Here is a 25,351-nt window from a genome sequence, read left to right on the forward strand (position 1 = left end):
ATGTACTGTGAACGGGTATTATAAGCCCACATTGTACTTAAACGAAAATTAGTTTTGCGAGAATATACCCTAACACAACTGACTGCCACTGGTTTTGGGTTAAAACTCCAAAGTGTTTGTCTTTCTATTTTACAGAATTAATCCAAAAGAGCCCGAAATCATTGAGGCACATGTTTATGTGTACATATGTAAGTATATGTGCGTAAGCCTATGTGGCTCACTTTACATGTACGTTAATAATCATGGTGTTAATTTATGGTCAATCACGGTTTATGCTTTTCATGGGGAGCATTGAACGCCCCTCCCCGGCCGCTCGCTCCCATTTGGCACTGAAATAAAAATGAAATGTAAAAAGGCGTTAATTTCGGTAGAGTCTGAATTTTCTAGGTGCAGCTGTTAAACTGCGGTTGATGGTTTGTCTATAAAAAAAACTCCATTATGGCTGTGACAGTATTTTATTATCAGCACATGCCCGTATGGTGTGCATTCTAACTTTAAAGCTTGTAATTACTTAATTGTTGATCTAACCGCCCTATTTAATTCTAACTGCCTATAATTAATGTTCCTCCCAAATTCATTGCAACAATACTTTTGCAAGCTTACTATTAAAATTACATATTAATACTATGTTATGTCACATATGAATTGAATTGAGGTCATTGAGAAGTATTGGAGAATCACCATAAATGTAATTTTACGACAAACTTGGATAAGGTTGTTGATTGCTTTCGCTATTTGGCTGAGCAATTCCGATAGCGAAAGTAATTTGAATGGGTGAAACAATTATTTTGTAATAAAAGCCTTCTACGTAACCCAACCAGTTACATTAATTATTAAAACAAAAATTAAATTGGACTGGAAGCATTGTTTTAACTGTGTCCTGGGTATGCGGCTCTTATGGAAAATTTTGCCATTGCTTTGGTGAGGACAACATTTATTTGATTGTTAATTTTTAAAAGTAAGATTTAATTATTTTGTATAAAATTTCGGGGGTTGGCTTCTGTATTTTGGTGAAGATTTTTTACTTTTATTGTTACCATATCTCTCCCAAAGGGCAGCGTTTTTCAAAATGTCTCAAATTGGTTTTAAATGTGGGTTTTTCTCATAAAATACTACGTAAACGAACTGAAAACACTAAGAAAATTTGATTTATAGATATTTAAAAAAATTTACCAATTTTTATAAAAAACCATCTACATTCTACTGAAATGACTTGAACGTAAATCCTGTTGTGTTGTATAGGATGCAAGTTACAAATTTCATGGAACTATACAGGCCCGTTTTAGTTTTCGAAAACGCAAAACGAAAGAATGTCTTTGCTATATTTCTTGCAACTTTGTTGTTTAAATGCATACTATTATCAAACCTCTATATAGAATGAGGAATCTCAAGTGATTTCATATCTTAAAAGAGAAGGTCTTTGAAAATATAGACAAAGGAATTTTTTGTGTTTTGAGAGTTGGAAAACCGGAACTGGCCATATAGTGATGTATGATTTCCTGATGATTGAGTTACAAATGCGATCTCCTTCTTGATTATTTATAAATACTTCTTAGAGATTTAGCTCGTTGGCCGTTGCAAATGGGTTATTTGGTCCAGATTGATTGTAGTTTGTAATACCAATCCCTATAAAAAATAATTAACAACTGTTTCGTACTACATTTCTAAGTACGGACTTTCAAACTTTTTGTACTTTCGTACATGGAAGAGAGATAGACCCATTAACAAGAACACCAATCGACTCAAAATCACTTTCTAACTCGATTTAGCGATGTCCGTCTGTATGACTGTGCGTCTGTCTTTCTGTCCATTTTAGTTTGTGTACAAATTTATTACAGGAATCTTTTTTAGCTTAAAGACAAAGCCTATTGAAATTGGAAGAAATCAGTTCAGATTCAGATACAGCTCCCATATGTATGTTCGTCCGATTTGGATTAATACTGCAATAATATCGTCATTTGTCAAACGAACCTCGCGAAATTAGACACGAAGGTTTCTCTTATGACTCTTCCGATCACTAGTGAATTTGATAGAAATCGATTCAGATATAGCTCCCATGTATGTGTGTGTCACCTGATTTTCATTTCTAGAGCCTTGGCAAGTGCATTTCAAGCAAATTCTTCCCAAAATTTTGCAAAGGTATTTCCTCTATGACTCTTAAAATATATCGGATTTTGATCGAAATTCTACATAGAGACAAGATTTTAATAAAATTTTTCCAAAAACAAAATTTCAATGCAATTTTTTAAGACAAATTTTCAACGAAATATTTCTGAAGCTTAAAACTTTAATTAATCTTTTTCTAAATCAAAAAAAATTTTATTAAGTTTTTTCCAAACAAACTTTTAACGACATTTTTGCAAACACAAGGAATGAAATTTCAATGTAAATTTTTTAATAAAATTTAAAAAGATATGATTTTTACAACGAAAAACTCAAACCGGCCCACTGTGCATCGTGTCGGCAGGGGTTACTGCTTACCTTAAGCCATAATATTTCGGACTTTGCTTATTGGGATCAAAAGGAAAAAAACCTGCTGTCAACCTATCTTAAGGAACTTGTTACTTTGTCTACCTTAAAGAATGAATTAAAAAAGTATTTATTAGCTGATATTAGCTAACAAACTAATTTGGAATGCATTGTTGCCTATTAGCCTCTATAAAGCCATTATGGCGCTGGGGTATTTATTTCATTATGATGAATTTTACATTATGAATAGTATAAATAACAAAAATAAAAACCCTCTATTTTCAAAAAAAAAAAAAAATTTCTCTGATGCCCATATTTAGCACCCTGTCCGAAAACCTTTATCATTTTTGGAGAAAAATCAAAAAAGATATTAGAATCAAAAAAGCCTCAAAGGCTTAAATCTAAACAGCTTAAAAACATTTCTCTATTTAGAAGTTTCATTAAAATTTTCTCTACACATAAAATTTTGAAATTTTATCTCGGGAGAAAATTTCATTGAAATTTTATATTAAAAGAAAATTTCATTTAAATTTTAACTTTAGAGAAAATTTCATTAAAATTTTATATTTAGAGAAAATTTTATTTAAATTTTAACTTTAGAGAAGATTTCATTGAAACTTTATAAACCGATCTCTCGAGTATAGTTCTTGAGCCAATAGAGAGCGCAGTTCTTCTTTGACTAAAATTTTTCTCGAAGACGTTGATCTATGACCTCCAACAGAAGTAGAGAGTATGTTCCAAATCAGTCAAAACCCTGATATCGCTAAAATATAAACCTATCTTCCGATTACACTTCTTTACCCTCTAGAGGGCGAAATTTTTATGTCATTTGGCTGAAATCTCACATGACCACATGACACGATTTGACATCTTGAACACCTACAGAGAGCAATTCTTATCCAAGCATTTACACATCCATGGGGATTTCCCGTTATTACCTTCTCTTATTCTTTTTTACTTTGTGCCTTTAAAGATAAACCGATCAAAGAACTTGACAATTGCGAACCATGGTGAAGGGTAAATGGGATTCGGCCCAGCCACACTTAACTCTCATGAACTTGTTATAGCTCACATTTGCATATTTTACACTACTCCAAGTAATTGTAAAAAATGAATAGGAAGGCAAATATAATTGCTAGAAAACAGCGACCATTTGTTCTGATTTTATAAAGTTGATGGAAAATTAACAATGAAAGTTGGCTAGAGATATAATCGCTTTGCATTTGGGTGAACAATTTTAGTTTTCTCTTAACTGAAACCAACCATACCAACAAAGGTTTTCAATGTGTGTATTATGAATACTTGTAGGCTCTAAGAAAACTACTTTCAAGTAATAAAAAAAACCAAAACCAGCTCATTTTCATAAAGCGTAAACAAAAATATACCGGCTTCCGATGATTATGATAGCCAAAAATAAAATAACAATGTTTGAAAATATTTATTTTATCAATTCAGAAAACAAGAACCTGTTTTTGAAATGATCTCCTCTGTCTTTTGGACAATGTTCGTCCACATTTCTCAGCCAAGTTGCTAATTGCAGCATTAACATTTTCTTCTGTCATGAATAATTTTTGCTTAATTAATGCATAAAATGCTATTATTTAGAGCATAACTGTCATTTGGTGTGAAGCCGAAAAAGTAGCTCTGGTTTGTGCTGCTACACCTGCAGATGATGTTAATGGTTCTTATCTAAGGAGACCGAGCGTAGCTACAAAGAATCCATAGCTTGCGGGTGAAAAAAGAAAGTTGTGGCTGTTTTGGGCTGAAAGTCAAAGTTTAATGTTTTTGTGTGTATTTTTTGTGCGAAAAGAAAATCAGAGTAATGAGTTCGCAAACAGAGTCATTGAAACGCATTGCGGGTTCAATGTGGCTTTTCGCGTTTCGCTGTACAATTCGGTGTGAAGTACATTTCCCATAATTATTATCGTTTTTTTTGTGAGATCCCAAAAAAAAAAAAATCATTTAAAAATTGTTAAACGAAGCCACCAGAAACACAGCTACGCAGACTGAGCAAAAAACTCGTTTCATTCACATCTCAACCGCTGTTGAAAAGATTTGCCAAAAAAAAAAATGCCCGACATCAAGTAGCACTGCACAGATAAAGGCTTTGAATCATGTGATGCTGTTTAGAGATGTGAGTAGGTTTTGAGTTTCAAACATGTGATTATGTAGGGGGGAGGGCTAAGAATTATTGAATACAACATTGAATGATTTGACGTTTTAATACCCTAAACCACTACTGTGGTACAGGGTATTATCACTTGGTGCATTTGTTTGTAACACTGCATTTGCATTTGCATTTGTTTGTATACGGTTCGACTCAAAATCACTTTCTGATTTAGCTATGTTCGTAGGTGCCCCGGTAGCCGGGCTGGTAGCGTGCTCAGATTTTTAGGGCGGAATTTGTGGGTTACATTCTCACCAGAAGCCGCTTCTGGGGGTATTACAATAGACTTGAAATTGTCTAAATGAGTCTGTAAAGGGCTGCCATTCTTACCTAACCTAGCTATGCCCGTCTGTCTGTCCATGTAATGTATACAAAGTACAGATCGAAATTTTCATCCGATCGTCTTCAAGTTTTGGCACCAGCAGATTTTTTAGCCTATTGAAACTGAACAAAATCGGTCAAGTTTGGATATAGCTTCCATATATATGTTCGTCTGATTTGGACTAATATTGCAATTATATGGTCATTTTCTACCCGATTCTCACAAAATTTTGCACAAAGATTTCTCTTATGGTTTGCAATTATGCTGTAGAGTTTCATGTTAATCGGTTCAGACATAAATATAGTTCTCATATATATGCAGAACCCGAGTTTCAGATTTTCAAAAAATTTTGCACAATGTCTTCATCGACAACTTTCACTACTTTGTTTTGACGGCTTTGTTCCAAATCGGTTCAGATTTAGATGTATATATATATATTTCAGTCCGATTTTGACTAATACCGGACTATTTTGGTGATTTGTTGACCGTTATTCACAAAATTTTGCACGAAGTTTTCTTTTACGACTCTTCAGCTAACTAATGAACTTCATAGAAATTGGTTCAGATTACCTTTAATACATATATATCTCTCAAATATCCCTTTTGGGGTCTTTGCAAACTTATCTTTCAATCGCTCTTCTGAAAAATTTATAAATTTTGTTCAAAATTCTATATTTCAAATTTTAATTTCAACAACTGAGCCTGCACACACAATATGCTGTAGGGTGTCAAAAGATCGACTTAAGCCCGTTCTTTCTTGTTGTTTATAGAGCCGGGTTCGTAATTCAGAAAATCCATCACAAGCTTAAAATAATTGATTTGGAATGTGTTGCGAGTGTCGGCAAAAACCTTGGATTTGGCAAGTAATTTTTACTCTGAGTTTAGTACTTTTTACGGCGAATTTAAAGTGGATAGAATCCGATATGGTTCATGTAGGTTTTGAAGGGATACATAGGCATGCCCTGAAATGTCTGGGTTTTGTACTCGACGAAAAGATAGTAAGTGAGAAAGATTCTCTCTAAGGCATGTTCCAGGATTTGGACTCCTGTGAATATTTGGCATATAGTGGATTCCGAAAGTTCTCCAATTTCTTAATCTGCTCGCGTGTACAGGACGTTGTAAGAGTTGGTACCATCCACTTTGCTTCAAATCCATTTACTGCCAGACCCACTTTCACTGATTCCTTTTCCATACTTGCAAAAGTTCCAATTGCTTCTTCTGGTGACCGATCTATAATATCAATGTCTTCTGTATAGGCGAGTAGTAAAGGTTATCTTGGGAGTAGTGTGCCATGCCTATTCACAACTGCATCTCGCTTAAGTTTCTCCAGCAGGATATTGATCACACAATGGGATGTCCTCCTGTCTCAAACGTCGTTTGGTTTTGAGAGGTTCGGAGAGGTTCTTGCCTATTTTAAATGAGGAACGTGGATCACCAAGTATCATCCTGCAAAGTTGTATCCGTTTTGCAGGGACATCAAACTCAGACATGGCTTTGGAATACATTTGAACGTATAGAGTTGTCGAAGACGTCAAGGAAAAGATGGTAGGTATTGTTTTGGCTTCCTGGGGACTTTTCCAGTTTTGGCGGGAAGAGCAGTTTTCACATTTAAGATGAAGGAGCAACCAAAATAGGTGTCGACTTTTACCAGCTAAAGTCAACCAAAATCGTTAAATAATATCCATCACACCTTACTTGATATTCAATATCCCTTCCGTTGGCTTTAAATCATCTTTATCGAATTCCGTGTATGGGCACATATTTCGTACAGTGCTGTCTAATTTCAATACAATCTTCACATATTCTTCTTCTGATTCTCTTTTTTCTGACATAACCGATTTTGTAAAATTCATGCTAATCGATTTAGAAGTTACTCAAAAGTTATAGTAAATGTGAATACCTTCCACATCATGCTATATTAGAGATTCGTACTTGCAACATGATGCCATTGAAAGCCAAAGACTTCTTCTATAAATGTATACAAAAGTTTATACTCCATTTTAGAAAACTGTATTTTTTTAATTCAGAGTTTTTATAGGAACACTTTGAATAATTTTAGGAAAATATATAATACATTCCCTTTCAATTTCATCATGAAGTTAGTATTTGGTCCGTTTTATTTACCAATCTGGCGGATTCGCTAGCTTATACACAAATAAAACACTCTTCACGCTAAATGCGTTGTATATTGACGTTGACCAATTAAATGCTTCTCAGAGTTCATAATTGTGATTTTTTGCACTTCAAAACTTTTAACCATAAAATAGATATGTTGCGTTCTTTCTCTTTGGAAACCATATGGTTTCTATTTTACACGATTACCAACATTGTCATTAATAATCGACAATACTAGACGTGGAAAAGATAATTCGCTTAGTAAGCATTTTTCTCCATACAAAATAAGCGGGAAATCTGTTTAGGGGGAAATAAAACAAACCTATTATTCTAAAGCGTATCAAGGAAAATCCCAAGCCTTCGTGACCTGTGGAGAAAATTAAAATGTAATGCAATTGCAATCTATTGACCTCAATTTATGATTGCCCATAATTTCGCTATGAAAGTAAGGTGATAAAAGCTACTAAAACATAAAACAATCGACGGACATTAATTGAATGTTTTTCGCACATTCATGCCAATTTATGCGAGGCACCTTGTGAGAGCACACACGCCTTTAAACATGGTCGACTTTCAATTACTTTAAATGATTTATATCAATAGAGTATTTAATAAACATTGGCCTCATTGGACCCATCAACTATCTTATTATGTTGTCAAATGCTTCCTTAAATCATGATGGTAATGCCAAAATCATCGTTTGACATTTAATTTAATTACACTAAAATGAAGAAAGTTAAGCTATTTTTTCTTTTAATGTCTGTATGCCAAAGTAAAAGACAATTAATTTGCTCCATACTCTTCTTGGGGAATTCAGAATGTGCCCAATTCCACATTTGTTGACACCTAGTAAGAAATTGCATTAGAATTTGTAGTGATTTTGTTCTTCTAACTTCAAATAGCATCCTATTCGCCTATGATATGTCATTGAATCCATAATTTTGTTGTGCACGCTAATGTGCCTGTGTGTGTGTGCATCATCAGTACAGCAAGGGTCACAAAGGGTTAACTTAAATGAATAAAACACGCTTTACTTAATTGATCACACACAAATACACTAGCAAACACTTTGTATTCGTACATATATAGTTTGTTATTTTATAGAGAAAACAAAAAAACCAACCCATTTCTACACGGCAAAAAAGACGACATTAGCTTCGACATAGTTTTGGAAATGAATTTTTTTTTTTTTAATTTTGTGTGTGGGGCTTGGAAAATGATTTATGAGATGCGAATTTTTGTAAAGGGTGGTCCAGCTATAACGTACAATGTTAATTTTAAATAAAGAACAAGTAAAAAGGCGTTAAGTTCGGCCTTTGGATACCCACCACCTCGGGTATATATGTAAACCACCTTTCATCAAAATCCGGTGAAAATTGCATATCTTATGTCTTATTGCGGTTATATCGAAATATGTTCCGCTTTGGACCAAACACTAATTAGTACAGTGACTATATCTAAAAATAAACCTATCGGAAACATATACGACACGGATGTCGAAAAGCCTAACATAAGTCACTGCATCAAATTTCTGTGAAATCGGATTATAAATGCGCCTTTTATGGGGACTTTAAATTGAGATATCGGTCTACATGGCTGGACCGATTTGGGCCAAGTTGCATAAAAATGTCCAAGATCCTAACACAAAGCACTGCCCCAAATTTCGGCAAAATCGGACAATAAATGCGTCTTTTATGGGCCCAACACCTTGAATCGAGAGATCGGTCTATATGGCAGCTATATTCAAATCTGCACCGATCTGGGCTAAAATGAAGAAGGGCGTCGAAGAGCCTAACAGAACAAACTGTCTCAAATTTCAGCGACATCTGACAATAAATGCGCCTTTTTTGGGCCAAAAACCTTAAATCGAGAGATCGGTCTATGTTGCAGCTATATAGAAATCTTGATCGATCTAGGCCAAATTACAGAAATATGTCGAGGGATTTAACTTAACTCACTGTCCAAATTTCGGTGGCATCTGACAATAAATGCGCCTTTTATGGCCCCAAAAACCTTAAGCTAAGGGATCGGTCTATATGGCAGCTATATCCAAATCTGGACGGATTTGAGCCAAATTGAGGAGGAATATTGAAGGGCCCAACACAACTCACTGTCCCAAATTTTAGCAAAATTGGATAATAAATGTGGCTAAATCGGAGGATCGGTCTATATGGCAGCTATATCCATATTTGGACCGATCTGGGCCCAATTAACGAAGGATGTCGAAGGGCCTAACAAAACTCACTGTCCCAAATTTCAGCAAAACCGGATAACAAATGTGGCTTTTATGGGCCTAAGACCCCAAATCGGAGGATCGGTCTATATGACAGCTATATCCAAATCTGAACCGATCTGGGCCAAATTGACGGAAGATGTCGAACGACCTAACACAACTCACTGGCTTTAATTTTCAGCAAAATTGGATAATAAATGTGGCTTTTATGGGCCTATATCATGATATAGCCCATCTTCGAACTTAACCCGCTTATGGACAAAAAAAGAAGCTATGCAAAGTTTCAGCATAATATCTCTATTTTGCGTGATTTCGACAGACAGACGGACTGACATATCTAGATCGTCTTAGATTTTTACGCTGATCAAGATCAAGATACATTATAGGGTCGGAAATGGATATTTCGATGTGTTGCGAAATGACAAAATGAATATACCCCCATTCTTCGGTGGTGTGTTTAAAAATTTTAAATCTGTTTTAATATTTATACTCACACCATTACCGCGGAAGGAGATATTACAATTTGAAGCATTTGTTTTGCAATAGCATTGCAGAGATAGACTCACATTTATACCGTTAGACTCAGAATGAGTTTTTGATTAGATTTATTGTATTATTGTTGTATTTTTGTAATGAAGGTCCATTCTGAAACTTTTTCTGTGTAATTCAAGAATGAAACCAAATATCGAATGGGAATTGTGAAGATTGGTTAAAAATCCTGACATTGTTGCTATATTAGAAAAACCGGTTGAACCTATATATAACAGTAACATCTATATTTGAACTGGTTTGTACTAATTTACCTGTTCCATAATTTAACTTCATTCGAGCATATAAGAGATCTTCGAGACGAACCGACTTAATCGAATCAGCAAACGATTCCGAGTCCATCGCTATACCAAACAATCTGTCCATCTCTTCTTCTTTTGGGTATTGCAAAAGTATGCCCTTAATAATAAGAACCCGTACAACACAAATGGTGTAAGGTATTCAAGCGCATTTTATGAGTTCAAGATTTTCAACATGCAGATCGTTATATTCATATATGAAAGAAAGACAAATGTACGAAATTTTAGCTTAATATCTTTTTTTGATGTCTGGAGCGTAAGTACAAAAAATAGGCACAAGGGCAAAAATAGACAATCTAAGCATTTTACGACTTGGCCTGGTGCTGGCCTTGGTCTTGAAAGGCATAAAAATATACCATATTTTAAAATTCACTAAAATAGGATTAACATTCAAGCTTTTAGGGACTTATATAAGTAAAGCGCTCCATTTAAAGCAGCATGGATGGATTAAAATATAACCTCTTCTATTTCACTGGTAATTTCCGACTTCTTTCACACATCGTGATTGAGTCAATTTTGATAATAGCCTTTATTGGAACGTGAAACAGCATAAAAGTAGCACAACTCGTATTTTAATGGTTTAATATTCCAACCTCCTTGAATATTATAACCTTAGTCACATCATTGCAGAGTATCCAGCTTGAGTAATTTTGAAACAATTTCCCACCAGTCTCTATTTACAAAATCCTTGGATCTGGATGTGGAATTTCTCGCGAAGATCAGGGGATTTTATAATCAGTATAACTTTCGGTATAATAAGGGGAATACATAGGACTACGAGCTCACTTATGCATAATAGGTTAGACAAGTGTAGGACATGTGGGAGAGATGATGAGTCTTTGGAGCATTACTTATGTCACTGGTCGGCGTTCGCGGAACTTAGGTAGGGACACAATACCAGGCATGAATCGACTTAGTGTTTGTAAATAGCACGGTAGTGTTAGTAGAAAAGCGAATTAACATTCGCACCCTCTTTTAAACTTAAACTAAACTGATATCGCCCATTGGCGAATTCCAAAGACATCGATTAGAGATCAAGTAAAAGTATCTGCATTTATTTAAATGGTAAGCTGTATTACAAACCGCCACTATATTTGATGTCTTTAAAGCGATATTAACCATGTTTGTCTGTCTGTTTGCCGAAACCTTTCTTCCTAACGATTGAAACAATCTTTTCAAAAGGTGCTACAAATAATTCTTATCTTTGTCCTCTATAATTTACGCCCTACTTACTGCTAAACAAATGTTTAATACACTAAACAAAAATTAATAACTCGTACACTTCCACTGTTGAAATTAAAAATTGTTTAATTATAGAAATCTGTCAAAATTAAATGTTTTCTGAATTTTAATTGGGTTACGATTATGTTCTCGGACATGTTGTTGGTGCATCATAGGGAGTTTATTTATTTTGTCAACTGACCGTACGAAGTATATATATTCTTTATCGTCGTCAAATTCCAAGACGATTTAACGATGCCCGTGTGTTTGTTAGTCTGTCCGCTAAGTCTTCAAAAATGCAGATATTGAGCTGAAATTTGGGGTCCTAAGGACATAAACCGCATTTATTGCCAATTTTTTTAAGCCTCCCATTATCTGGCCAGAATATGGTCTTATCAGACCACATTTAGATATAGCTGTCATATACACAGATCTGCCGATTTAGGGCCTTAAGCCCATAAAAGCCAAATTTCTCAACCGATTTTGACTGAAATTGGGAACATTTTGACTGAAATTGGGAAAGTTCAGATCATAGTTAAATATAGCTCCCACATAAACCGATCTGCGATTTAGGTTACAAGGCTATAAAACCTGAATTGATTACTCGATTTCGCAGAAATTTTGAAAAGTGAGTTGGACTAGGCGGCCCGTTGTTTTAACCGGAAATGGTTCAGATCGGAGTATATTTGGATCTAGCTGTCATATAGACTGATCGGATTTCACTACAATTCGAGACATTCAATTGTTTTAAGCCTCCCTTTACGGACCAGAATATGGTCCAAATCGGACCATATTTAGATATAGCTGCCATTTAGGTCGACTCTCCAATTAAGGGTTTTAATACCATACAAATTTGAAGGCCACCGTGGAACAGAGGTTAGCATGTCCGCCTATGCTGCCAAACGCCTGGTTTCAAATACCAGCGTGAATATCAAACATTTTTTACAGCGGTGGTTATCCCCTTACAAATGCTGGCTACATTTGTGAGGTATCTTGCCAAGTTAAGCCTATCTACCAAGTGGTTTCGCTATGCGGCACGCCGCTCAGACTCAGGAGGCCCCTTGTCATTGAGCTAAAACTTTAATCGGAGTGCACTCATTGATATGAGAAAGGTATCCTTAATGGAAGGTTCATGGGTAATAAAGGGTGATTTTTTGAGGTTAGGATTTTCATGCATTAGTATTTGACAGATCACGTGGGATTTCAGACATGGTGTCAAAGAGAAAGATGCTCAGTATGCTTTGACATTTCATCATGAATAGACTTACTAACGAGCAACGCTTGCAATACATTGAATTTTATTACCAAAATCAGTGTTCGGTTCGAAATGTGTTCATTCACCGTAACGTTGCGTCCAACAGCATCTTTGAAAAAATACGGTCCAATGATTCCACCAGCGTACAAACCACACCAAACAGTGCATTTTTCGGGATGCATGGGCAGTTCTTGAACGGCTTCTGGTTGCTCTTCACTCCAAATGCGGCAATTTTGCTTATTTACGTAGCCATTCAACCAGAAATGAGCCTCATCGCTGAACAAAATTTGTCAAAATTTGAACACATTTCGAACCGAACACTGATTTTGGTAATAAAATTCAATGATTTGCAAGCGTTGCTCGTTAGTAAGTCTATTCATGATGAAATGTCAAAGCATACTGAGCATCTTTCTCTTTGACACCATGTCTGAAATCCCACGTGATCTGTCAAATACTAATGCATGAAAATCCTAACCTCAAAAAAATCACCCTTTACTATGTTCAGACTAAAGCTGTTTTGAGTAAACGACCCGTTTTCCCTTTAAAATGCCCTGAAAACGACTCGTTTTTCTGTTCATAAGGGCAAAACGACTCGTTTGCCACAAAAACAATTCATTGAAAGCATATGAGCTCAAACAAATGCCTAAATTGTGCTAAATAAATACAACCCTGAATAATGTCAAATAATAAAAATCTAATTTCTACCGAAAAAATTGGTAAAATAAAACAAAATTTTGCAAACATAGCAAAAGAAACCAACTCTTATAATAAGCTACCAAAAAAATTTAAATTGCAGTGTGAAAAAACAAAATTCGCAAAACATCTCAACTGGTGTGAACGTTTGAGATGTTTCCCAAAACCAGTGAGCAAAACAAGTTAGTATGGACATAGCATTAATTTGGAAACCCATAAATATGGGAATTGTTGTCAGATTTCGCTAAAACTGAGACTTGTATAACAGTCCTCTGCCCTTGCATCATAAATGATCCAGGTCAGCCCACATTTTGGGATATAATTATGGATATGGTAGAGAAGTCAGGCATGGGTGGTAGGTATCCATGATCAGCACTGCCGAACTTAGCACGCGTTTTACTTGTTTTTTTCTTTTTTTTAATTAAATTCCGTTAGTTTAATGCAATTGAACTTAAAACTATTGTTTCGCATTTCATTAGTGTGCTAATAAAAGACAAATTGCAAAATGATTTTCACAGATACATTACTTTATGATTCTAACAAAGTTTGTTTTTTGTAAGTGAGTATAAAGTCATTGGACTAAGGGTTAGAAGCAGGATTCACTGAATAAGGTTAAGCCAAGCGATCAGCCGATATACTTTTTTTTAATATTTGGCAGTACTTGGCATTGAGGATGTCAACTTGTTCTCTTTTTACATTCATTCTTTGTTTACGTTTTCTCCTATATGATGACATTTTCAATCGTCAGATTTGACATCCTCAATGATGTTTATGGGGCCTATCCACTTTGTGTTTTGCATGTGACCTAACCTTCTATTAGTGAATCCTGGGTTAGAAGCAGGATTCACTAATAGAAGGTTAGGTCACATGCAAAACACAAAGTGGATAGGCCCCATAAACATCATTAAGGATGTCAAATCTGACGATTGAAAATGTCATCATATAGGAGAAAACGTAAACAAAGAATGAATGTAAAAAGAGAACAAGTTGACATCCTCAATGCCAAGTACTGCCAAATATTAAAAAAAGTATATCGGCTGATCGCTTGGCTTAACCTTATTCAGTGAATCCTGGGTTAGAAGCAGCAAAATTTGAACCTGATGCATTGTATTTTGTTTTTATGGGAAAAAAGTCTACCTTTCAGTAATAGCAGCCAAGACTTACGCATACAAGTTTAGTCTGTAATGTTGCTTACTGGTTTATCAATGTATTTTGTTGTTTTTTGCTCAAAGCGATGTTTGACATCCAAGTTTATTTAATTTATATTAAATACTTCAATAACTTAATGTAAAGCATTTTTTATAACATTGAAACAAGCACATTTATTTAAGAGAATAAGGGAGAGAGTCACTGGGTTAATCCGCTGGAAATATAAATTTGTATTACATGTGCTCCCAAGACTTTGGCCTCGGATAATTTCCATATTTATTGAACAGTAATCGATTATAAAGCGCATTTTCAAAACACCCCCCTCCCCCCATCACACCACATTGAACTGTAAGTTAGTCTCGGGAGTTCCAGGCGTTCACAAATGATGTGAAATGAACAGTAAAGAAATGAAATTATTTTGAGTTACATGCCACTGCTAATTGAGCCAAAGGAGCATTTTATGATAATTCTAAAAGCAGAAATTCGAAAGTATGTCGTGCAATTGTGTGACGTCCATCGTTAATTCAGTGCACGAAGCAGTAACGTATTGACACCAGCTTCACAATCGGCTTGAAAATTATTTTTATAAAATCGCGTTATTGAATTTACATAAAAGCATAACAGTCAAAGTCTTAGTACACATATCTTCTGTGGGCATTTCGTTTTATTTGCATCAAATGCGATAACTAAAATATTGAGTTTTAACGTCAACGGAATGCATCTATGGAGTTAAATTAAAGAATATTCTTGCAAAAAATGTCAATACTAATAACCAGGTTATTAAGACAACGCAAAATGTAGCAACTAATTATTTTTAGGCATCCTTTCGAATTACTTTTCCACCGCTATGAATTTACACCGGTATTCACAAGACTTAATGCAGATTTGAAATAAGTTTATTTGACAAATTTTCTTTATAGAACTTTTATATTAACCTATTTTAAGGCTTCATTAAGTTTTGTGAATAAAGCCATTACTATCTACATATTGGTACACCCAGAAAAATAAGTTTGCTGCAATCAATAAATACTGTTTGCTGATTATACCCTACACCACTACTGTGGTACGGGGTATTATAACTTTGTTGGTAACACCCAGAAGGAAGAGAGATAGACCCACTGATAAGTATACCGATCGACTCAGAACCACTTTCTGATTCGATTAAGCTATGTCCGTCTGTCCATGTTAATTTGTGTACAAATTACAGGTCGCAATTTTTATCCGATCGTGTTAAAATTTGGTACAGACATGTTTTTCGGCCTAGAGACGAAGTCTTTTGAAATTGGAAAAAATCCGTTCAGATTTGGATATAGCTTCCATATATATGTTCGTCCGATTTGCAATAATAATGCAATAAAATGGTCATTTGTTAACCGATTCCCTCGAAATTTGGCAGGAAGGATTTCTCTCGACATAAATGGTGAATTTCATGAAAATCGGTTCAGATTTAGATGTAGCTCTCATATATATATCGCCCGATTTTCAATCCTAGAGCCACTGCAAACGCATTTATTGACCAATCTTCCCTACGCTTTGCCCGATTATCTAAGAAGTTTGCTCCAAATCGGTTCAGAATTAGATATAGCTCCCATATATATATATGTATTTGTCAGATTTTGAGTAATTTGCAATAATGTTGTTATTTGTGAACCGTAGTTATTACAGTTTGAATATATTTGCTCAAAATTTAGTACGGATAACCCATCTGAAAACATCCGCTGAAGTCCATCAAAATTGGTTCAGAATTGGATATAGCTCCCATATTGTACTTGCATGGCAGGTGTAGGATATTATACAGTCGACACCGCCCGACTTTTGCCCTTCCTTACTAGTTTTAGATTCAAACTATTTTACCTATCAATGTTTCCATAGTTTCCTACATGTTAGTTTACTTTTTGGCAATAGTGGGCATTCATTTTTTTGTGTAAAAGTATTAATATGATTTTAGTAGATATTTTGATTTAATAAACAAGTTTTAAATTTTAGAGACAAAACAAAAACAAAAGAAAATAATTGTTAAAATTGTATTCTAAAAACCTTTAACATTAAAATATGTTATTTACTATACAAATTAAATTAGCAAGAAACGTTTGCAGTTTTTGTTATTAAGGCAATTATTTTTATGTTTTTACCAACATAATTTCTCTAAGTGTACCTTTACCGGTGGCTCATTTGTAAGCGTGGACAAACAATTCAAAATTTTGGCCGTTTCAATATGTTCTTTTATTCTCTCTGGCCCGATCTTTTATTCATTTAAACTTTAGTATAGATCTAATCGATCATCTAAGCCAGTGCTTTTTTAGCTGTTTTGTACTTACTCGACTCTCAGTTTATATTTATACCATCATTAGTAATTTTTTTCTATTAAAATGCATGTCCATGCGAAATACTTAATGTGACTTCTTAAAAAAAAAGAATATCATAAATCCGAAAATAACATGCCAGAAATATTGTCTTCTTCTCACTTCTTCTGAATGGCAGACACACCCCTTGGAAAACCGCAAAGTAAGACCGAGTTAACAACGTTTAGATACAACGTGCTTTTATTTTTAATTCGATTGAATAATTAACCGAAAATAATGCAAATTGCCCCACGTCACATCATTTATTCAGCTCTTGTCTCTTTGGCCCCTTTTGTGGCACCAACACAATATTTGCCATTTCTTTATGGTCGATATGAATTTCGTTAGTTTTTTTATGTGGATCTATTTTTTGTTTCAGCGATAAATTTGCGAAACGTGACGTTTTGGATTTGAATACGAACTCTATCATTATTTGCCGGATATTCACAAATGTATGAAAATCTGCCAGTCCAACGCCGAGCAGCATGAGAAAAAACAATTTACTATCAATTTTACAATTGATTTGATTTCGATAAATTCACCAGTTGTATTTGTGGTTTTATAGCAGGCAACCTTATATTCTTGTCGAAGACACGTGTGATTGATATGACAACCGGTTCATATTTTACATTGTGAAGCATTCCTTTAATACCGTTTAAATTTTATTCAAAACTTTATCGTGTGGTAAAATAAAATCATATTCCAAAAAAAAAAAAAATGGATTGCAAAAGAACAGGAAAGTTACAAAGCACAAAATGTTATGGAAGTAGAAAAACAAGTAAAAAGACGTTAAGTTCGACTGGACCGAACTTTTTATACCCACCAACTCGGGCATATACATATGTAAACCATATTTCGACATAATCCGGTGAAAAATGCATAATTTATGTCCCCATAGCAGCAATATCGAAGTATAGTCCGATTCGAATATAGTCCAAATTCGGCACGGACATTGAGTGGTCTAATAAGTACAAGTCAATGCTCAATTTTGTAGAAATATTGGCCTTTTTGGTAGCCATATCCAAATATAGACCGATCTGAACCATGTACGACACTGATGTCGGAAAGTCTAACATAAGTCACTGTGTAAAATTTCGGCGACATCCGACAATAAATATGTCTTTTATGGGCCCAAAACCTTAAATAGAGAGATCGGTCTATATGGCAGCTATATCCAAATCTGGCCAAAACCGATCTAGGCCAAATTGAAGAAGGATGTCGAAGGGCCTAACACAACTCACTGGCCCAAGTTTTGGCAAAATCGGACAATAAATGCGCCTTTTGTGGGCCCAAGGCCATAAATCGAGAGATCCGTCTATATGGCAGCTATAATCAAAACTGGACCGATCTGGGCCAAATTGAAGAAGTATGTCCAGTAAATGTAGCTTTTATGGGCCTAAGACCCTAAATCGGCGGATCGGTCTATATGGGGATTTTATTAAGATATAGTCCGATATAGCCCATCTTCGAACTTAACCTGATTATAGACAAAGAAAGAATCTGTGCAAGGTATCAGTTCAATATCTCTGTTTTTAAAGCCTGTAGCGTCAGTTCAACAAACAGACGGACGGACATGGCTAGATAGTCTTAGATGTTTACGACGATCAAGAATATATATACTTTATAGGGTCGCAAATGGATATTTCGATGTGTTGCAAACGGAATGACAAAATTAATCCTTCAGTGGCGGGTATAATATAAAAGCAGTCGAAGTCAAATGTATAACAGATGCATCGATGAGTACTTAAATTATTTAAAAAGAATAAAGTGTTATATAAAGACATATGTATATTGATCTGTATCTAAATGTGGTACGATGTTGATGAAGCTACATACACTCAGAGAAAATTGTTAGTAAAAAAGCAAAAAGTTTGTTGTAATAACAAAAAGTATGCTGTAAATGAAACAGCAGTAATTTGGCAAAATGATAACTGTATTCTCAAAATGAAGATAATCTTTAAAACTGTTTACCATCCTATCTTTTGATTTTAAAGCGTTTCATAATAGAATTTTACTCACTATTCTAAAATATAATAATTAAATATAAATTAATATATATAAAATAAATAATAAAAATAATTTAATAATAAAATCTTAATGATTTCGAATAAAACATATTTATGCTTTTAAGGAAAACAAAAAAGCCTAAATGTCTCAAAAGTGTTTGCTGATATCAGAAAGCTTATTTTTCTGAATATACTCTTTACATACAAAAGCTGATATGTTTAGCAGATAGTGCTTTTTCTGTAAATATATTCTAATTTGTATTTATAATAAAGATTTTTATAAATAAATACAATTTGTAAATATCAATTTTTCACTTGGCTATTTCAATGCTAATCCTAACTATGAGTTAATTACATAATTCAAGTAAGTTCCTGATATTTATCCACGATTAGTTAACATTTTTTAAGGAGTTAGAAAATTAACTTTGTAAAAGTATGACTAACTCATCATCCTTTAATGGTTATTTTTTAAATAAGCGAAAACTTTACTGAGCATGGGTGAAAACATGACATCTTTGACGACACCTTTTCTGAAATTTATTATTGAATGAACTACTTAATGAAATTTGGATTTTTAGTTTAATATAACTAAACCGTTCGTATTCATTTCCATTTATTGAGTTCCAAATACATGTTGGAATTTAGGAACAATTTAACAAACTCTATTCTAATGGTGAGACATTGTGTCTATAAATAGAACATGGTAAATCTGAACAAAATAAGCACCACTGCCTATGATGAAAAGAATTTAGAGAATGTTTTTCCTTTGTGTGGTGAAAAACAATGAAAGGGAAAAAAATAGTGTCAGATTCAAACAAATGTAATGTGGATGAATGCGCAGAGCGTCTACTTTATAAACAGAAGTACCTAGGTTCAACTCTCAGTTTATCATAACTCTCAGCTTATCAACATATTAATAACTGCAATGTTTCGTATGATATTTGTCTTCTTGAATATAGCTGAGCGATTGAGAGCGTAGGGGTGCGAGACTTGCGGAAATAAATGTGTTGTCTTTTAAAGATGTGTTCGCCAATCTTCAATTGGACTCGACAAAAGTTCGGAAATAGTAATTTGTTTCAATTGTTTTACATCTTTACATGAATGCGTATTTAACTTGTAGGAAATTTTAAGTGAACTAGCCACATGTAAAAACAATTTCGTAGCTGTTAAGATATTGTTGAATTCATAACGAGCATATAGCTGTTTAGCGCTATATGAAGTTCAATATTGCTCACATTTAGTTTACTTAAACTATTGTTGAGGTTCCAATTTTTTTTAGCGTGTTGAGAGAGTGTGTAAAAAAAATTATGTCTGTATGTTATCTTAGCTATATCTAACTCTGATTCAATTTTGTTGAATTTTGACACTGGTATATTTTAAGCAAGATCTCATACATAATTATGTGAAGATGGAGGTAAAATTGTGACTTCTACAGCCTAAATAGTATATATCGGATGGAAGATATCACAATGTTGGATGATTTTCCACCAACAGTTTTTTCCAAAGAAAAAACTTTTCCTTCCCCCAAAAAATGGTGTCTGCATAATATTTATTCATTAATGCTTGAGATATGGTCACAAAATTGCATGATTGGACAGAAAGATGGTTTATGTTTCATTTGGCTAGCCTTATAGTTGACCCCATTTTCATTATATATTTGTAAATCGCAAAGTTTGTACATACAATACAGCTCGATAAACAACCGATTTACGGGCAACCTTCATCTTCAACCATTTTCTACTATTTCTTTAAAATATACCCATATTCCCTTTATAACACATCGAGATCAGTTTATGTCCCATTTATGTAGGACTTCAGACTTCGATTTAGCTTCCACTTGAACTGACCCTCCGATTTGTTGTCTTGAGCCACTATATGTCTTTGATAATTAATGTTTTTTATGCCTTTCAAAACTCATACGAAATATGGTACATGCAGTTCTATAAATAAATAAAAGACTTAATTTTTGCCAATATGTATGAAATTTAATATGCGAAGAACATATATGTCCGTTAATACTCACAACCAATACCGCCTTTATAGGTTAATCAAAAAATAAATACCCTATATATGCCGATATCCCGATGGTACTTTAAGCACCTAGACGCCTTAATTTGTTTTCTTCAATATATCCTTATATAAACCGCCTGGAGTTAAAACAATTTTTAACAGAGGACGGGTTTATATCACTTTTCTCATTCTGTTTGCAATACACATTTCCAAATTTTAGAGTTCAAATATTCTTGATCATCATAAAATTCGAATATGAGCAAGCGATGTTCGTCTATCTGTTTGTGAAAATCACACTATAGTCTTAAAAATTAAAATATTGTGCTGAATCTTTGCACAAATAATTTATGTACTATATGTGAGTCAAGTTGGAAGATAGCCTATAACGGATATAGCCCCCATGCAACACAATATACCAATTGGATTTCTTCAGCTTATAAAAGGCTGATTGTTGAAAATTTGCGTTGATTATTGTTTAAATTTCGTCGAAATTTGAAACATTTAGTTGTATTAAGCTCCTCGACATCCTTGTTGAATGTGATCTGGATTTTGCTATGTTGAACTATTATGCCGTTGAAGAAAGGATTAGAGAAGTCAGTTGGAATATATGACCTTATATTTGTCGATGGGAAATTGAGTTTTCTTCAAGATAATATTATACGCGTAGCATTAGAACTAAAACGTTTGAAATTCATGAAGTATTTCAAACAGGTCGGTATAAGGTAAATATAGTTTTTAATGATATTGCAAATTCAAGCTTGCCTATGAACATTCCATTAAGGATTCCACCCGATTCAATCTTTAGATCAATGATACGTATATGTAGAACGTATCATTGATCTAAAGATTGAATAGGATGGAATCCTTAATGGAATGTTCATTTTTTGAATAGAAAGCATTAAACAATTGTTTAAAGCAGGACAATATTCTGCAATGGAATCTTAATAAAATAAATATATCTATCAAATAAACCGATCTCCTGATTTATAGTGGAAGGTCCATGCTAGGCATATTTATTAGTCGGCTTCGCTGAAATTTGATAAAGCGCATTGTATTTGGTAGGTCCGCATTAACCGATGTAGCTGAAATTTGGAACTGTGAGTGGTTGGATCTCTCGACACTATCTAAAGTTCGGCCCAGCTTTGAGGTTTGGCTGGGAGTTTTATTGTTAAACCTTTGTTTACTCTTGGCATTTCTGTGTTCAAAGTGGTGTTTGTTTTCTCCCTAAAATCCATTTTGAAGAATCGGTAATTTAGTATTTTTTTTTTCTGTTTATAGATTTTGACTTTCGTTCCAATCCCACATTTGAGCCTATCTGCAATCTGCAGGAGGAACATTTCATCGAGAGCGATGGAAAAGAATCTAGTCTCATATTGGAGTTCAATACAGCCGGTGCAGCTGCTCATCAGCATTCGTGCACTAGGATTCTAAGTGCTCCACCCAACTATGGCTTTATTATAAGACTAATTTTACCAAAAATAAGGCATACATCTCAGAAAATTGGTAACCATCATCTAGCGTCAAACACGCCGCAAGATCGGCCTCAGAGATCGGCCACAAAGGGTGCGGCCAGCAGTAAAAACAACATGCCTCCAGTTTCGGACAAGTTGAACACATCGACGATATTAAAGCCAGGACCAAGCTGCCCTTTGAGTATAGTAAGTATTTCACTCTAAATATAAAATAATCATAATGTAATATATGTATATATGCATGAAAAACATGCAAATGCAAGAACAGAGCAAACTTCCCACATATTAATGAGTGCTGTCCGAAACTTTGGAAAAAAGCTTTTACATGGCGTAGTAATTCACAAATATCGTCACCACTAGGAGGGGATAATCACGGCTGAAATTTTTTCTCTGAAGCTCTCGCCAGTATTGGAACCCTGCCGTTCAGCTTTATAGGCGCACATGCTAACTCTGCACTACGTTGGCCTCAAAAACATGAAAGTTGTAAAGAGCTTAATGGAAAACAGGCAAATAGATTGTGTCCTTGATAAGTTTGGTGGAATCTACATCGATATAATGTCTATGTGACAAACGAAGAAAAGCTAGCTAGATTGCCAAAAACTCGCTTTAGCTTCTATGGTAGCCTCATCAAATATCGTAATCTTTAATGTACTCTGCAAAGAAGAGTAGTCAAAAGATTTCAGAGAATTTTTCATATTTTTAATCTTGTAAAACGTGCATGGAAATCGCGTACCCTGCAATGAAACCATGACCTAAGAATTTAATTTAGTTTTGTTATTAACAGCATTAAGTCTGCTTTTCTTAGCACTCTAAATGTAGTCATAACAACTGATTTTTTTCCTCGCATGACTGCATATTGTGGTACATATTCCTCGAAAGAATACGAAGAAGACGAATAAGTTTTAAATTCATTTCATAGAAGCATTAGAAACTTTTTAGAAGCTCAGTGAGTGACCTTTATTTGCCGTATTCAAAGGCATCATCGTATTTTGGCTCACATCTGAGTCCATTGTATGCAAATCCATGGAACAGATTTCTTCCCTATTCATTTACATAAGAAACAAAGAGATGTGGGCTTCCAACATGTATATTAGGGTGGTACGTTATAAAATTTGTCTTATTATTATGTCATGTTGTGTAGATGATGAGATGTTTGAGGATTTTTCAATGACATTGCCCGTCTTTCGGGGCTAACAGACTCCGGCACTTAAATGGGGACACAATAGCCGACTTGACACGACTTAGGGGCGTGGAAGGAAGATCAATTAGGAATTGTTTTAAATGCACTGATTTTCCGACTTAGTTATTTTTTCCAAATTACGTTTGAGTATTAAAAGCGCACAACAAGCATAATTCTTATTCATATGGCATGTAAAGATATGGATGAGCTGAGACTCACTGCAAATGTCTATTAACTGTTGCCATGTTAAATTAACATATTGTCCCCATAAAGACTGATTTACAAGTGTAACGTCCCAAAATGGCGTATTTTATAACCGAGTGCGCCAAAAAGTGTGTTAAATTCGATCCCTTAACATTCTTGCCGATTAACCCATAGTGTGAATTCCCTACATGCCTACGGAAATCCAAATTTAGAGTTACCATCAATTATTGTTTAGAATTAGGGTGCCATCAGACGACATGTACTTGTCATATGCCATGTCAAATTTAGCATGTGTAAAAGCTGTATACAACATCTGATACATGTGAAAAACAGATGTTGGAATAAAAGTGTTTTGTTTTTTATTAAATCAGGCTCTATTTTTATACATTTAGACAAATGTGGATGAAAAAAAGTTTAACCCATATGAAAAATACATACCAAGAAGAGCGCCCCTTATTCGAATCTGATCTTCCTATGGTCTTCGAATATTTTCTTCTTTCAATATTTGCTAAAAACACAAAAGTAAAACAATTTTCTGACTCTTTTTCACCAAAGACGGGCATCCTTTTTTGTTTAGGTTTGACATATTCTATTTATGTCATCAGTGGAAGTGAGGATAGTTTTAAATAACATTTAGCCAGAAAAAGTATACAAGCTTTTGTGGCACAGAGCATGTGTTTCTGCTTCTCAATACCAAGGTCCCGAGTTCAAGGCTCGAGCCAGCAACATAATTTTTAATTATTGCATACATTTAAAATTATGTCCCACATTATTCCGCGCGTTTGTGGGGTGTTAAAAGAAATAATAGAATTAAATTTTAGTTTAATAGTAACTAGGTTAGGCCGAAAAGAGGGTGCAGATATTAATCCGCCCCATGCCACTATGAATATACACCTAAGCCAGTAATCGGCTTGTTTTGCACTCTACAAACTATAAAGCACCCTCTACAAAGAAAATTTGAAGTTATGAATTTCGTGCTACTTATAAAATCCCTAATTGTTTTCCATGCCATTCCCCTAAGTTGGCTCAAGTCTGGTATTGTGTACCCACCTAAAGCCGGTATCGGTTAGACGCGAAAGCCGGGCAATGACAAAGGAAATGCTCCAACGTCTCATCATCTTCCCCGCATACCCTACACTTGCTATCACATGCCGCACCGATTTTACATAAGTGAGCTCGTAGTCCTATGTGTCCCGTTATGATACCAATAGCTATACTGACCTCCTTCTTATTTCCTTTCCGTTATAGCCTCGTCTTCAATAGTAAATAGCTAAATTCAATTTTAGTTAAATAGTAACTAACAGTTATTCAATTATGCTTACTGGTAAAGATTTTAGTTATATATAATGAACTAAAATTCGAAATTTCTTGGAGTAGTTCATTCAGTAATAAGTTTCAGAAGGGGTATCGTCGACGATAGTATGCTTTTACCCTTGTGTGCTACAGTGCTTGCTTATCCAAAGAAATCAGTTTAAGAAGAATTACTAACACCACCTGAGTTTTTAGCTGTACCATCTATACTCATGAAAAGTTAGTTTTATTTGTACAAAGTTAATTTTCAAACCCTAACGAATATTTAATTAAACGTGAGTATAGAATATTAAATGACACGAATTTTGTAATCAACCCGTATTTATGATAAACATTTTTCTGAGTGTATCAATA

The 25,351-nt window shown here is 34.4% G+C and overlaps 1 protein-coding gene across 2 annotated transcripts in view; it reads left to right on the forward strand.

The window, feature by feature from the left end:
- Positions 1-25,351, forward strand: part of LOC106081926 (uncharacterized) — a 39,579-nt gene that overhangs the window by 6,745 nt on the left and 7,483 nt on the right. For both annotated transcript variants that reach the window (XM_013244198.2, XM_013244199.2), the window contains exon 2: positions 22,109-22,488. In XM_013244198.2, coding sequence (XP_013099652.1) covers positions 22,109-22,488 — 380 coding nt within the window. The remainder of the gene's footprint in view (positions 1-22,108; positions 22,489-25,351) is intronic.

This window comes from Stomoxys calcitrans, chromosome 5, assembly GCF_963082655.1.
Source record: "Stomoxys calcitrans chromosome 5, idStoCalc2.1, whole genome shotgun sequence".
NCBI classification, from domain to species: domain Eukaryota; kingdom Metazoa; phylum Arthropoda; class Insecta; order Diptera; family Muscidae; genus Stomoxys; species Stomoxys calcitrans.